The 14,674-nt window shown below is 42.5% G+C and overlaps 1 protein-coding gene across 1 annotated transcript in view; it reads left to right on the top strand.

Moving 5' to 3' along the window:
• Window positions 1–14,674, top strand: part of Dnah8 (dynein, axonemal, heavy chain 8) — a 199,122-nt gene that overhangs the window by 20,833 nt on the left and 163,615 nt on the right. Inside the window, exons 9-16 of the mRNA XM_013029569.1 lie at window positions 778–885; window positions 2,370–2,471; window positions 3,903–4,049; window positions 5,709–5,906; window positions 7,836–7,912; window positions 9,197–9,296; window positions 10,550–10,669; window positions 12,692–12,827. Coding sequence (XP_012885023.1) covers window positions 778–885; window positions 2,370–2,471; window positions 3,903–4,049; window positions 5,709–5,906; window positions 7,836–7,912; window positions 9,197–9,296; window positions 10,550–10,669; window positions 12,692–12,827 — 988 coding nt within the window. The remainder of the gene's footprint in view (window positions 1–777; window positions 886–2,369; window positions 2,472–3,902; window positions 4,050–5,708; window positions 5,907–7,835; window positions 7,913–9,196; window positions 9,297–10,549; window positions 10,670–12,691; window positions 12,828–14,674) is intronic.

The following is a 14,674-nucleotide window of genomic DNA, read 5'->3' as shown; positions in this document are numbered from 1 at the left end:
AGGCGAGCGCTCTACCACTTGAGCCACAGTGCCACTTCCGGTTTTCTAGTGGTTTATTGGAGATAAGAGTCTCACAGACTTTCCTGCCCGGGCTGGCTTTGAACAGTGATCCTCAGATCTTAGCCTCCTGAATAGCTAGGATTACAGGCGTGAGCCACCGGCGCCCGGCTCCTCCCTCATCTTTAAAGTCACTTTCACCTGTGAAAGTCTTTTTTTTTTTTCTGCAGTGCTGAAGATCAACCATTGTACATACTAAGTTGGTGTTCTACCACTTGGCTACCCTTCCTCTGCTAATTCTATCTATCTATCTATCTATTGCAGACCTGTGGTTCAAACCCAGGTCCTCATGTATGCTGGGCAAACACTCTACGAGTGAGCTACATCCCTAACTGAAAATGTTATTATTAAATAAACTTTTAAGTTCAAATTTACAGAAAGATTGTAACAATAAGATAATCTCTTTCTCCAGCTTTTCCTGGGAACACCTTACATTAGCTTAGCACAGTTGATATAACTAATGCCCTTTTATCCTTTTTTGGTGATAGTGAAATTTGAACTCAGGGCCTCAGATACTCTATTCCTTGAGCCACACCTCCTACTAATGTCCTCTTCCCCTCCCCCCTCCTCTCCAGGATCCAGTTTAGAATATCATATGCATTTGATGTAATGATGAAAATGTTATTCTATGTTATGTATATTTAGAGTTCTGGCTGTTGCAGGCAGTGACTGTTAATTGATACACCTAGGATAAATTCACTTAATATATTTCAATTTTAGGTTTCCATGGCCCATGGAATACAAAACCTGATTAATGCCATCAGAATGATTCACAGTGTGTCACGGTATTACAACACCTCAGAGAGAATGACTTCTTTGTTTATCAAGGTGAGTTTCTTCTCTCATTTCTTTTTCCTTTTCCCCTCCCTCCCTCCCTCCTCCTTTTTTTGTATGCAGGGTGTCACTGTGTAGCCTAGATAGACCTGAACTCTCAAGTATCTGGCTTCTAGGATAAAAGGTGTGAGCTGCCACACCCACCTGAGAACATTCTTAGTTTCATTTAACTTTTTTTTTTCCAATAATGAGTCAAACAAATTCTGACCAAAATGAAAGTATTGTAAGTTTCTTTGAGCACCATTGTCTTGTGATTTTTCCCTACATCTTTCTTCTTTGATTCCTTATTTTTTTGCTGAAAAAAAAAATGCTTGAGCTTATTTTTTCAGAGAAGGTACACGAGGGAACTTCCTGACCTCCCCTTTAAGTGTCTTTATCTCTTCCTCTCCTCCTTCCTTCCTTCCTGCCTTCCTTCCTTCCTTCCTTCTTTCTTTTTTTTTTGTTGGTCATGGGACTTGAACTCAGGGCCCGAATGCTGTCCCTCAACTCTTCAGTTCAAGGCTAGCGCTCTACCACTTGAGCCACGGCACCAGTTCCAGTTTTTTGAGTGGTTTATTGGAGATAAGAGTCTCATGGACTTTCTTGCCTGGGCTGGCTTTGAAACTCGATCCTTAGATCTCAGCCACCTGAGTAGCTAGGATTACAGATGTGAGCCACTGGCACCAGCTTCCTTTTTGTGTGTGTGTGTGGGGGGGGGGGGTTTGGGGCTTGAACTCAGGGCCTCAGCACTTTAGCTTTTTCACTCAAGACTAAACTCTACTACTTGAACCATATCTCCACTTTCAGCTTTTTTCTGGTTCACTGGATATAAGTCTCAAATTTGTTTGACTAGGCTGACTTTGAACTGTGATCCTCAGTTCTTAGTCTCCTGAGTAACTAAGATTATAAGTATGAGCTACCAGCACCCTGCTGGAAGCTTTTGTTCATTTGGTTGTATTATCATTATTATTTTTTTTCCCCCTGGTACTGGGGCTTGAACTCAGGGCCTGGGTACTATTCTTGAGCTGCTTTTGCTCAAGGCTCTACCATTTAAGCCACAGGGCCAATTCTGACTTTTCCCGAGTAGTTTATTAGAGATAAGAGTCTCATGGGACTTTTCTGCCCAGAATAGCTAGGGTTGTAGGCATGAGACACCGGCACCCAGTCCTCATCATTTTCTCTCTCTCTCTCTCTCTCTCTTTTGCTGGTGCTTGTTTCAGACTACAGTCCTTCTCTGTCTATGCTCCCTCACAGCTAGTACCCACCATGTCTGCTTATTGATTAAGGTTGGGTTTTACTAACTTTTTGCTTGGATGATCTTGAATCACAGTCCTCCTGATCTTTGCATGGGATTGGGTTTTCTTTGTATTGAAATTTGTATTCCCCACCCCCTCTTTTTTAAATTCCATGATTCTATTCACTGTATAAGTTGAGTACTTAATCATATATGTAAGTTTGTGCACAGATTTTTTTTTATCATTTATCTACATGTATTTTAGGTAACAAATCAAATGGTGACGGCGTGTAAAGCATACATTACAGATGGAGGAATAAATCATGTATGGGATCAGGAAACTCCAATAGTACTGAAGAAAATTCAGGTTGGTAAAAGTAGTTTATTTTCACAGTAAATCCTTCCAGCCTACTGTTATTTACTTTGTTTATACAGAAAACATGTTAACTCTGTGAGAATCACATACAGACTAGTGTGAGAATACACACACACACACATACACACACACACACACACACACACGTCATTTCTAAATCTCACTGGCCTTGAGAGGACCAGGTTAAAATACGATGCACAGGGGCTGGGAAGGTGACTCAGTGGTAGAGTGTTTGTCTTGCATGCACAAGACCCTGGGTTTGATTCCTCAGCACCATATAAGCAGAAAAAGCTGGAAGTGGCACTGTGGCTTAAGTGATAAAGTGCTAGCCTTGAGCTGAAGAGCTGAGGGACAGCGCCCAGGCCCAGAGTTCAGGCCCCACCACCGACAAAAAAAAAAAAAAGATGCACAGAATGGGAACATTTTGAGAGGCTTACACTTCCCTCATCTGAGGAAGCATTAGGAGTGGGGCAAAAAAAAAAAAAAAAGCCCAGAAGTAAATGAGCCAGGAGAAAGTGGAACCTGAGGCTTGCGTTGAAAAGCATGTAAGAGGGTGGAGAAATCAATCATAGGTCTGGCAGTGAGAATTGGTCAGAAGAGGATCCGTGTGAAGTGACTCCAGCTGGGAGCCCCTTCCTCCTGGCAGGCATTCAGGATGGAAAGTTATTGCCAATTATATGAACATCCATCCTCCTGGAGTCAAGAGAATTTACTGACAAAGAAAAGAACCTTTGAGAAGTGAGTCCTCATCAGAAAGCTGTCAAGAAGACTGTCAATAATTTTAAAAAGAATCTGGAGTAGCACCTCGAGTTGATAATACAACACCCTCAGGATGCTGTGGAAGCTGGTGAATGGATTTCACCTTTTTGATGATAGAACAGAAGCTTTTGGAACAAGCTTTGAAAATGTATACAGCATAAACACACACACACACACACACACACACACACACACGGGAAAGCTACAGAGCAGTGCCTAACAGACCACACACACACACACACACACACACACACGCGCGCGCACACACACACAAACACACGCGCGGGAAAGCTACAGAGCAGTGCCTAACAGACCAGCAGCAGCAACAACAAAAGGACTGCAAGAAACAATAGAAGGAATATGTCAGATGGGAAAGGCAACCTCGCTGAGTGCAATTTTATGGGCAATAAGGAGCAAGAGGTGAAAATAGAATATATATATATATATATATAATAGATATAAGATATATCTCTCTCTATATAAAGCTGTGTTGATTTGTATAGACCTTAACGATGTAGGCAGACAACTTGAATTTTATTAGCAGCAACAGCCCCTGTGTGAGGGGGCTGATGTGATCAGTTCTATGCAGGATGGGATTTGTGACTTCCTGACTCCTGAGCGAATGTCTCATTGCCCTCTCCTCTTCTTTTCATCCTCTCCTAGGATTGCATTTTTCTATTCAAGGAATATCAGACATCTTTCCACAAAACAAGGAAACAGATTTTAGAGTCCTCAGGGGAAAAATCTTTTGAGGTTTCAGAAATGTATATTTTTGGAAAATTTGAAGCTTTTTGTAAAAGATTAGAGAAAGTAAGTATTCCACATACCCTGCCCTCAAATCATACTATTTTGATTATTTCAAGCTTTCTGTAGTACCTTTGAGAATTACCACTGGGGCGTTCTCCTTTCAGTATTGATCCAACTCATATTATTAAATGGCTCACAGATTCCTGCACTTATTGCGATTGACTTTTCCATCCCTAGTTTTTGCCTTCTCCTAGCTATGGCAAACTTCCCCATCTCTCAGGATGTCAGTTCTGCTTCTGTCTCTGGGTCTGGAACGTACAAGCTTCTGCTCTTGACCACTGCATTAGGCTGGGATGAAGTGCTATGGTAATGGACAGACCCAGGAGCTGTGGGCACGTGTGGAGGCTGGTGTCTGTGCTTCTGGACCAGTGTGTATGGTGTGCTCTTTGGCTTTGTTTTACTCTGTAAATTACTAGCCTGGAAATTGCTATGTGTCTGATGGTGGCCTTGAACTCCTGATCCTTCTAACTGAGCTTCCTGAGAATTATAGGAATACACCACCACAATCTGCTTGTTACTTTTGCTTTTGGTGTCTTACCTAAGAAACTGACATATGAAGAAGGGATATATGTTTAATTAGAAAGATACTGTTATGGTTCAAACTCATAATTAGGCTTATTGGTCAGAGCCCATTCCACAAAGATGTTTATGTTTCACAAGAGCATTACTTTGAGCTGGGTTCTAATCCCCCCTGCCTCCCCAGGAACTAGAAACCTTACCAATTTACAAGTGGATGTACTTTTATCATGGTAGAGTTTTAAAGCTGGATCTTAATTGTCTGTTGGCAGTAAAGCTCTTTGGTGGCATGTCTAACTCTAGACATTTGGTGTCCCAGACAATCCATTGATGCTAGAGGGATGGGGTGGTAATGCGTGGATGCATGAACTGTGCTCTGTCTCTTGAGAGTTCAAAATAAAATCACAAGAGTTCTCAAGCAGACAAATGCAGCAATCTCTAGAGGTGCAGAGGCCTCACCGGATTGCTGGGTTATCCCCTGGGACCACCTATCTTGCAGGTGTATTTTTGGTAGGGCTGATAACCTTGCCTTGAATTATTGTCAGGATTTTCCCCTAGTTCACTAGCAATGGTTACTAAGCTGCCTGGATGGGCTTTCCCAAATGAGCAAGGCACAGAATGGGCCCCTGTTAGATTAACCCTGTGAATTCTTTAGTAGTTAAAGAGAGAGTCAGAAGGGCAAAGTCAGATTCTATGAAGGAAAGCTGAGATTCTAAGTGCCAATAAGCAAATGGCAAAGTTAAAGGACAGATAGGGTTGAGGTTGGGGCTGAAAAGCTGATATGGTTCTAGGCCCTACTGCTTGCTTTTTTTTTTTTTGTTTGGTCATGGGGCTTGAACTCTAGGCCTGGGTACTGTCCTTTAGCTCTTCAGTTCAAGGCAAGTGCTCTACCACTTGAGCCAAAGCGTCACTTCTTGTTTTCTGGTGGTTAATTGGAGGTAAGAGTCTCATAAACTTTTCTGCCCAGACTTTGAACCGTGATCCTCAGATATCAGCCTCCCGAATAGCTAGAATTACAGGCATGAGCCACCAGTGTCTGGCTATTGCTTGCTTTTTTGGTCAATGATTCTTCAAGAGTTTGTTAAGAACTAGTTCTAAAGGAGGGTCCTAATATTTAAAAATGACATTTTTCTTTTTTTTTTCAAGATTACAGAAATGATAACAATTGTACAAACATATTCAGCCTTGAATAATTCTACAATAGAAGGCATAGATATTATGGCAATAAAATTCAAAAATATTTATCAAGGGGTTAAGAAAAAGCAATATGACATTCTGGATCCACGAAGGACAGAATTTGACACAGATTTCTTAGAATTTATGGCAAAAATCAATAGTTTAGAGGTAAGCAGTTATATAAACTTGTACTCAGGAAAGCTGATGAGTGGCCAGTGGTACTGTCCAGTACTGTAATTACAAATGTTCATATATATTAATGTTTGCATACTTCTTATTTTAAAGTCTGGTTACAAACTGATTGAATATATTTGCAGTGTGGATAATTTTTTAAAGTAGCCCACAAAATATTTTCCATCTTGTTGAGCACTGGTGGCTCATGCCTGTAATTCTGGCTACTCAGGAGGCAGAGATCTGAGCATCACCGTTCAAAGCCTGAGCAAGAAAGTTTGTGAGACTCTTTCCTCCAATTAACCTCCAGAAGTGGAGCTCTAGCTCAAGTTGGTAAGTGCTAGCCTTGAGCAAAAAAGCTCAGGGACAGCACCCAAGCCCTGAGTTCAAGCCTTAGGACCAGCACAAAATACAAACAAAAGAAAAATTGTACTTGATTTTTGTTGTGCCAAGGAATCAGGGGTTCAATAGAGAGTTAGGGAACGTGGATGGCCAAGTAAAATGGCTTGGATATTGATAAAACAAATCACATCTTGTTTAACTGATGTGAGGTAGAGCAACTTGAGACACACAGGTGGGTCTTGTTGAGACACAGCCCTCACTGCCTTCAGGGAAAGGAAGTCATGATCTAAGGATCCAAGGCAATAAACTGCCTGGCATGTGGGCGGAGTTGATGCTTCAACTGACTTCTTTTCTGATACAAAGCTCTCACCGTCTGCAGGTTTCCTTCCATCTTACTGTATAGTAAGTAGTTGCTCTCCCTCAATTACTGCTTCTTTGCACTCTGGAGTTTAACTACCACCATCAGTTCAGACCCCTGATTGTAACTCAGCTTCTGACCCTGCCTGGCCCTAGAGGAAGAAGGTCCACCAGGGCTTGCTGTGGGTGAACAGATAGCTCCTGCAGCTGTGGCCCACAAAGCTGGCATGGCATCTCTATATGCCTTCTTTATTTATTGAATTTAAAAGTAGCCAGATGCCAGTAGCTCATACTTGTAATCCTAGCTCCTTAGGAGGCTGAGATCTGAGGCTCAAGGTTCAAAGCCAGCCCAGGCAGATACATCTGAGAGGCTCTTATAGCCAGTTAACCAAAAAGCTGGAAGTGGAGCTGTGGCTCAACTGGTAGAGTGTTAGCCCTGAGCAAAAAAGCTCAGGGACAGGTCCTGTGTTCAAGCCTGGCACGAACAAAAACATTATTGAGATACTTAACATTATCTTTTTGTGCACTAAGTCTTTGAGATGCATGTATTTTTATTATTTTTATTTTTTTTGGGGGGGTGGTCTGGTTGTGGGCCTGAACTCTGGGCCTGGGCACTGTCCCTCAGCTCTTCAGCTCAAGGCGAGTGCTCTCTCACTTGAGCCACGTCACCACTTCTGGTTTTCTGGTGGTTCATTGGAGATAAGAGTCTCATGAACGGGCTGGGAAGGTGGCTCAGTGGTAGAGCACTTGCCTTGCATGCCTGAGGCCCTGGGTTCGATTCCCAGCACCACATAAGCAAAAAGAAAAAAGCCGGAAGTTGTGCTGTGGCTCAAGTGTTAGAGCGCTAGCCTTGAGCTGAAGAGCTGAGGGACAGCGCCCAGGCCCAGAGTTCAGGCCCCACGACCGGACCCAAAAAAAAAAAAAGTCTCATGAACTTTCCTGCCTGGGCTGGCTTTGAACTGCGATCCTCAGATCTCAGCCTCCTGTGTAGCTAGGATTACAAGTGTAAGCCACTGGCACCCAGCTCAGACATTTCACTTCTAAGTACTGACCTGTCAGGTACACAGTAGTGATGCTTGGCTTGGTTTCTGCCATGTTGGCTGAGGCTTAGGTAGTATGTGTGTTTGAGGCTATTTTGATTCTGTAAGGAACTCATTACCTTGTTCAACAAAGCTAATCTCTTCCTTGACATTGAACATTACTCAAGTTATTAATGTTTTATTTTAGTTACAAATACAAGGATTTATGAACACTACTTTTGGAAAAATCTTATCGTCTCAGCAGGCTCTTCAGCTACTTCAAAGGTATGTATAATGCTTCTAAGCAGGGTCTTGTCTAGGCAGGATAACTTTCTATCCAAAAATACAAATTTCTTGGAAATCTTTCCTGTATAAACCGTCAAAATTATAAATATTAGTTTGTTTTCAATGATTACTACATAGACTGGCAAAATGGGGGAGTCCTGTGTCAGAGGCCCTTTTGGATCAATCTCTTTTCCCTCCCTCCCTCCCTCCCTCCCTCCCTTCCCTTCCTCTCTCCCTCTCTCCCTCCCTTCCTTCCTTCCTTCTTTCTTTTTTTTTTTTGTTGGTCGGTCATGTGGCTTGAACTTAGAGGCTGGGTGTTTCCCCTGAGCTCTTTTGCTCAAGGCTACCAGTCTACTACAGGACTTTGAGCCACAGCTCTTTGACTAGTTTTTGAGTGGTTAATTGGAGATAGGAGTCTTACAGGGACTTTTTGCCCAGGCTGGCTTCAAACTGTGATCCTCAGATCTCAGCCTTCTGACTATTGAGGATTATAGGTATGAACCACTGCCACCCAATTTCTTTTCTGAGAGCCAGCAGATCTGTCTTTGGACCTGGCTCGGCCATTGCCCTATACTGTATAGTTGTTCTACCTTGACAGACCATCACAAGATTAAAAGTAGATATGAAATGATTTTGAGATTGGCAGAAGTATCATATTTTCTCCTCCCCCCTCTATTCTTCTCTTTACCTATAATATGCTGTTGTCAATTCATTTCTATTACCAAAACATTATGGCAGCACTTCCTGTACATGAGTTAGTGTGCAGTGGAAGTGATGTTTGGCTGACAGTCGGTATTGTGACTGTAGATGTTTGTAACTCTGGAACCATGGATGTTGGCAGTGGTAGTCAGTATGCTTCCCACCATCTCTACTGTATCAACTTCCCATACATCCTTTTAGTATTCATTTAAATGCCACTTTTCCAGGAAAGTCTTTCTTCATTACTCAGCTCCTCAGACTGTCTAAGTTTCCCATTATATGCATTTCCAGTACCCTTCCATCTTTTCATTGTATAGCAAGTGGTTGTCTGCCGTAGTCCCCGCTCTTTGCACTCAGGAGTTTGGCCACCACCACCAACCCAGTCCCTGAATCTCTTGACTGTCATCTGTGATGGAAGGGTCTAGGAGAGCCAGGAACATGCCTTGTTTATCATTCTATGACCCAGGATAATGCACGAGACAGCACAACTGTTTGTCAAATGCACGAATAAGCCTTTAGTACTCCAGTAATTCTTAGTATATTTCTCATTTCCCTTTTTAATCACTCATCACAAATTCCTTTCAGATTTCAGAAGCTGAACATTCCCTGTCTGCAGTTAGAAATCAATCGTACAATTGAGCGAATTCTTCAGTATTATGTGGCTGAACTTGAAGCTACTAAGAAGGTAATTGTCAATTTATAAGTGGAATAACACATTAATACCAAAGGGGGGAAAATCGTGTGTGTGTGTGTGTGTGTGTGTGTGTGTGTGTGTGTGTGAGAGAGACAGAGAGACAGAGAGACAGAGAGACAGAGAGACAGAGAGAGAAACTGGAACTTGTCAGGGCCTTGGGGCTCTTGGCTTTTTCACTCACTTCTTTTAGCTGGCTAATTGGAGATAAGAGTGTCATGGACTTTCCTACTCGGGCTGGTTTTTAATTGCAATCCCAAAATCTCAGCCTCTTGAGTAGCTGGGATTACTGGTGTGAGTTACCAGTGCCAGTCCTGGCCTTGAACTCAGGGTCTGGGCATTGTCCCTGAGCTTTTTGCTCAATACTAGCACTGTACCACCACTTCTGGCTTTTTCTGTTTATGTGGTACTGAGGAATTGAACCCAGGGCTTCATGCATTCTAGGCAAGCACTCTACCACTAAGCCACATTCCCAGCTCAAAAAATTCTTAAAAGTATCTGCCAAGGTTTTCAGAACCATTCTTTTATGTGAAGGACAGGGAGGCACCTCAGTAATGTGGGAAGGAACTGACAGCATACTGCTGGACATCTAGCACCACACTTCTTTGCTCATAAGAACTATCTTCTTAAGCCAGTACCATGGCTCACACCTGTAATTCTAGCTACTCAGGAGGCTGAGCTCTGAGGATCTCGGTTGAAAGCCAGCCCGGGCAGGAAAGTCTGTAAGACTCTTAACTTCAATTAATACCAGAAAACCAGAAGTAGTGCTGTGGTTCAAGTGGTAGAGTACTAGCTTGAGCTGGAGAGCTATAGGACAGTACCTAGGCCCAGAGTTCAAGCTCCAGGAATGAAGGGCAGGGTGGGGTGGGGTGGGGAAACCCAACTGTCCTCTTTTGCCATAGTAGTCGTTTGTGTATACAGGTGCACATTTGGGTTCACCATTTTTTTCATACTGGTTCTGGAGAGAATTACAGTGGATACTGCAAAGCTCTTCTTTTGAATACCTCTTTAAGATTTGAGATAAGGGCAGAAGAAAATGTAATAGGAAACAAAGGTTAAAAGAAGATTAAGTATCACACATTATAAATACTGTTTTGGATCTATGGGTTATCATCTCTGAAATATATTTACATATTTATTAAGTATCTCTTGTATATACAACATGTAATAATGATGTGAATATAGCTGTGCTTTTTTTCTTTTTTCCATTGTATTGAGTTTAAACATTAGCATATTTTTAATTACAGCTTTATCATTCTCAAAAAGAAGACCCCCCTCTTGCTCGCAATATGCCCCCTATAGCAGGAAAAATCCTCTGGGTGAGACAGCTCTATCGGCGGATAAATGAGCCCATCAACTATTTTTTTGTAAGCTAAGCCATTAATTAAATTTATAATATGCAAATTCTGGTGGTTGGAATGCAAGATTACATTACAAATGCATTGTATCCTGTCCTGCTTGTGCTCAACAAAGCAGTTGGAGTCAGTGCTTTTACAGAGCAAAGGAAATTTAGCTTATAAACGTACTGGAGAGAGACGAGGCCAGGGCTTTTCCCTTCAGCTGATAAGCCAGTTCAATTACAGTTATCTCTACATTGGAGAGTTTTATATTGCTATGTCTTTTAACAACACAAGGCACTTGATAAAGGCTTTTAAATACAACTGCTTTGCAAACACAATAAAGTGCTGGCCTGCCACTGAAGCTTGCATCCCGTGGGGACTGATAGGTCACTGATGGGTATGTTATGTAGGAGACTGTGGGTGTGCTTACACGAGGAACTGAGCCCTGGATGGGGAATGGCAGAGTGCACACATGCCCTGCACGCTTGAGATGATTACACTTCTGAAAAACATCCACTGACTTGTGGAGCTGCCACTTTGTCCTTTTGTGTTTTGTTTATTTTTGTTGTTTTAGTTTTGTTCTTATTTAAGAGACAACGTAGCTGAAATAGAGTTGATTTGTTTGATGCTTATATCTACATACAGAACAGAATTGCTACGAATGATAGTCTTGCGAGTAACTTTGTTTAAAGGACATTACTAAATATGTTTCTGCTATTTCTCTTTAGCTGCCATCATTTATGGGGAATATTAAAAAAATAAAATTCTGGCCTTAGATCAGAAACCACCCTGGCCTCTTTTTGAAACTTCATCCCTTCCATTTGTATTTGTATTTTTATTTTTGTAAGTTTTTTTTTTTTTTTTTTGTCGGTCGTGGGGCTTGAACTCTGGCCTGGGCGCTGTCCCTCAGCTCTTCAGCTCAAGGCGAGCGCTCTACCACTTGAGCCACAGCGCCACTTCCAGTTTTCTGGTGGTTTATTGGAGATAGGAGTCTCACAGTCTCTCCTGCCCTGACTGGCTTTGAACCGTGATCCTCAGATCTCAGCCTCCTGAGTAGCTAGGATTACAGGCGTGAGCCACCAGCGCCCGGCTTCTTATTTTTGTAAGTTTTAAAATTTGTTTTTGTCAGTTGTAGGGCTTGAACTCAGGGTCTGGGTGCTGTCCCAGAGCTTTTTTGCCCAAGGTTAGTGCTCTACTACTTTGAACCACAGCGCCACTTCCAGTTTTCTGGGGGTTAGTTGGAGATAGGAGTCTCACAGCTTTTCCTGCCTGGGCTGGCTTTGAACTGCAATCCTCAGATCTCAGTTACCTGAGTTGCTAGGATTACAGGCGTGAGCCACCAGTGCTCCCTCATTCCTTCAATCTTCAACAAAAGGGAATTTGTTTTTTTAATCCCTTAGGAGATGGCTACTGTTTTTTTTAAATTGTTTTATTATTATAAAGGTGATGTACAGAGGGGTTACGCTTTTAGGAAAGTACTCTCATGTTCACAGTTCAAGGAAACCCAGCCAGAAAAGTGGGGATGGGGTTAGAAAATTGGAGGGAAAATTGGGCTGGGAAGGTGACTCAGTGGTAGAGCGCTTGCCTTGCATGTATGAGGCACTGGGTTTGATTCCTCACCACCACATAAGCAAAAAGACAAAAACCAGAAGTGGCGCTATGGCTCAAGTGGTAGAGCGCTAGCCTTGAGCTGAAGAGCTGAGGGACAGCGACCAGGCCCAGAGTTCAGGCCCCATGACCGGAACCCCCCCAAAAAAAGAAAAAGAAAAAAATTGGAGGTGGAAATTACTAATGTCTGAATCTGGTTATGGGTAGTAAATAATCTCCTTTATGTCTTCATTTTTCCAGTGTTCTCTTTCTACTGATAAGGCTTACCCTCTCCTGATTCTAGCTTTTCTTGCCTTTCCTACCTCCATCTTTTTCTGAGGCCAAATCTAAATTGCTAGCACAATTATATGATGCCATTTAAAGTATCAACAGTTTATGAAAAAGAATCTGCAGCCTCTTAAAATGCACCTTTTTTGCTTTTGTCCCTTAAAAAATAAACAGAAAAACTCAGACATTTTATCAAGTAATGAAGGGAAAGCTGTGATCCGACAGTACAACAAAATCTCCTATGTCCTGGTGGAATTCGAGGTGGTGTACCACACGGCCTGGGTCAAAGAGATTTCACAGTTACACTACGGTGAGTGGCAGACCGGGGCTTGCTACTTCCAAATGAGTTCCTGATGCCGGAGAATTTTTTTTTACGAATGTGAGGCTATTCAGAGTTTATATTTAAGGATGTACAATGGCTTATTTGTTTATAGTTGTTAATATTCTGGCATTTCAAGCAAAAGTTGTCATGACCTTTAAAAGTGATAAACTAAGTTATGACTTTCTTTGGAAAACAGTATTTAGATGTGAACATATCTCTGGAGATATCTCATAGATTTACATAGGTTTTACTAGTCATTTTCTTCTTCTTGTTACAGATTCAAAGGTTAGTCCCATTTCAGAGGAGATAAATTTGTAGCCTCTTCTCTCTGTGTCTCTGTCTCTCCCCTGCCCCCTTTTCGTGTTCCTTCTTGCTTTCTTTTCCTATTGCTAAATTCATTTCAGTGTTAAACTTTAGCATTTTAAAAGTGTTGGGGTTTGGGCTTTGGATAGAGTTGAATTCAGGATTCCTTTCTCCTTCCTGGCATTGTGTTAGGATATGGATCCTGTGTGGACTCAATTATTGGTCAGCTAATCTGCCCATTTTGTCCTTCCTTAATCATAACTTGAACTCTAAGCCCTTGCCCGTGACTTTGGTGGAACTATATGGTGTACTGTAATAGTTCTGTCTCTTCAGTCCGATCACCTCTGAGCAGGGATGGAACAGCAGGGACAGGTGGGACAAATTTTTCTGTCACTCCCAGTAGGGAGAGATGGGGTGCAGGGCCATTCCTATTTCTACTTCTTGGTTTCAGTGCTCATATTGTTTAGCTCTGGGGACAGAGGTGCTGTCCACAGGCCACTGATTCCCTGCTAAGCAAATCCTAGACCACAGGGACCCTACCCTGCAGGTGCCATCCGTAACTAGCACCATAGTTAAGCCTACAGTAAGCCACTTTTTCAGGCCAGTTCTTGGGGGTAACTGCTATATGTGGGGTCTATGGATCATAATGCAAACCTCTAACTATACCACTACTTTCAAAGGAGTACCAAGGTAAGTTTAAACTGGGTGCCAGTGGCTTATTTCTGTAATCCTAGCTACCCAGAAGCTGAGTTCTGAGGATAGAGGTTTGAAGCCAGCCTGGGCAGATAAATTCAAGAGACCTTTATCTTCACTAACCAACAAAAAACTGCAAGTAGACATGTGGCACTAGTGGTAGAATACCAGCCTTGAACCAAGAAAGCTAAGCGAGAGGATGAGGGCTTGGGTTCAAGCTCCAGTACACACACACGCACACACGCACGCACGCACGCACGCATGCACACGCACACACACACACCCGCTCCCTTATTTGCCTTTTCCGTAGTTTAAGTGTTAAACTTTGTGTTTGTGAGTGTGTGTATGCATGTGAGTGTGTGTATGCATATATGTGTGTGTGTGTGTGTGTGCCAGTACTGGGTTTTAAGTCAGATTATGAGTTCAGTGCATCTTTTTTTTTAATTTAATTTTATTTTATTTGTGAACATACTGTACAGAGGGGTTACAATTACATGGGCGGGATAATGCGTACATTTCTTACCAAGAATTGCAGCCTCCTCCTTTGTTTACCCTTCACATCCCTTCCCAGCCTCCCCCCTCCCTCCCAAATGAGTTCAGTGCATCTTGATCAATGTCACTCCTTCTAAATAGAATTTTTAAGAATGGAGGGCTGGGAAGGTGGCTCAGTGGTAGAGTGCTTGTCTTGCATGCCTGAAGCCCTGGGTTCGATTCCTCAGCACCACATAAGAAAAAAGATAAAAGCCGGAAGTGGCGCTGTGGCTCAAGTGGTAGAGCGCTAGCCTTGAGCTGAAGAGCTGAGGGACAGAGCCCAGGCCCAGAGTTCAGGCCCCACGACC

This window comes from Dipodomys ordii, unplaced genomic scaffold, assembly GCF_000151885.1.
Source record: "Dipodomys ordii isolate 6190 unplaced genomic scaffold, Dord_2.0 Scaffold120, whole genome shotgun sequence".
In the NCBI taxonomy this organism is placed as follows: Eukaryota; Metazoa; Chordata; class Mammalia; order Rodentia; family Heteromyidae; genus Dipodomys; species Dipodomys ordii.
The sequence above is the reverse complement of the archived record's forward strand: the minus strand, read 5'-3'. Positions and strand labels throughout refer to the sequence as shown.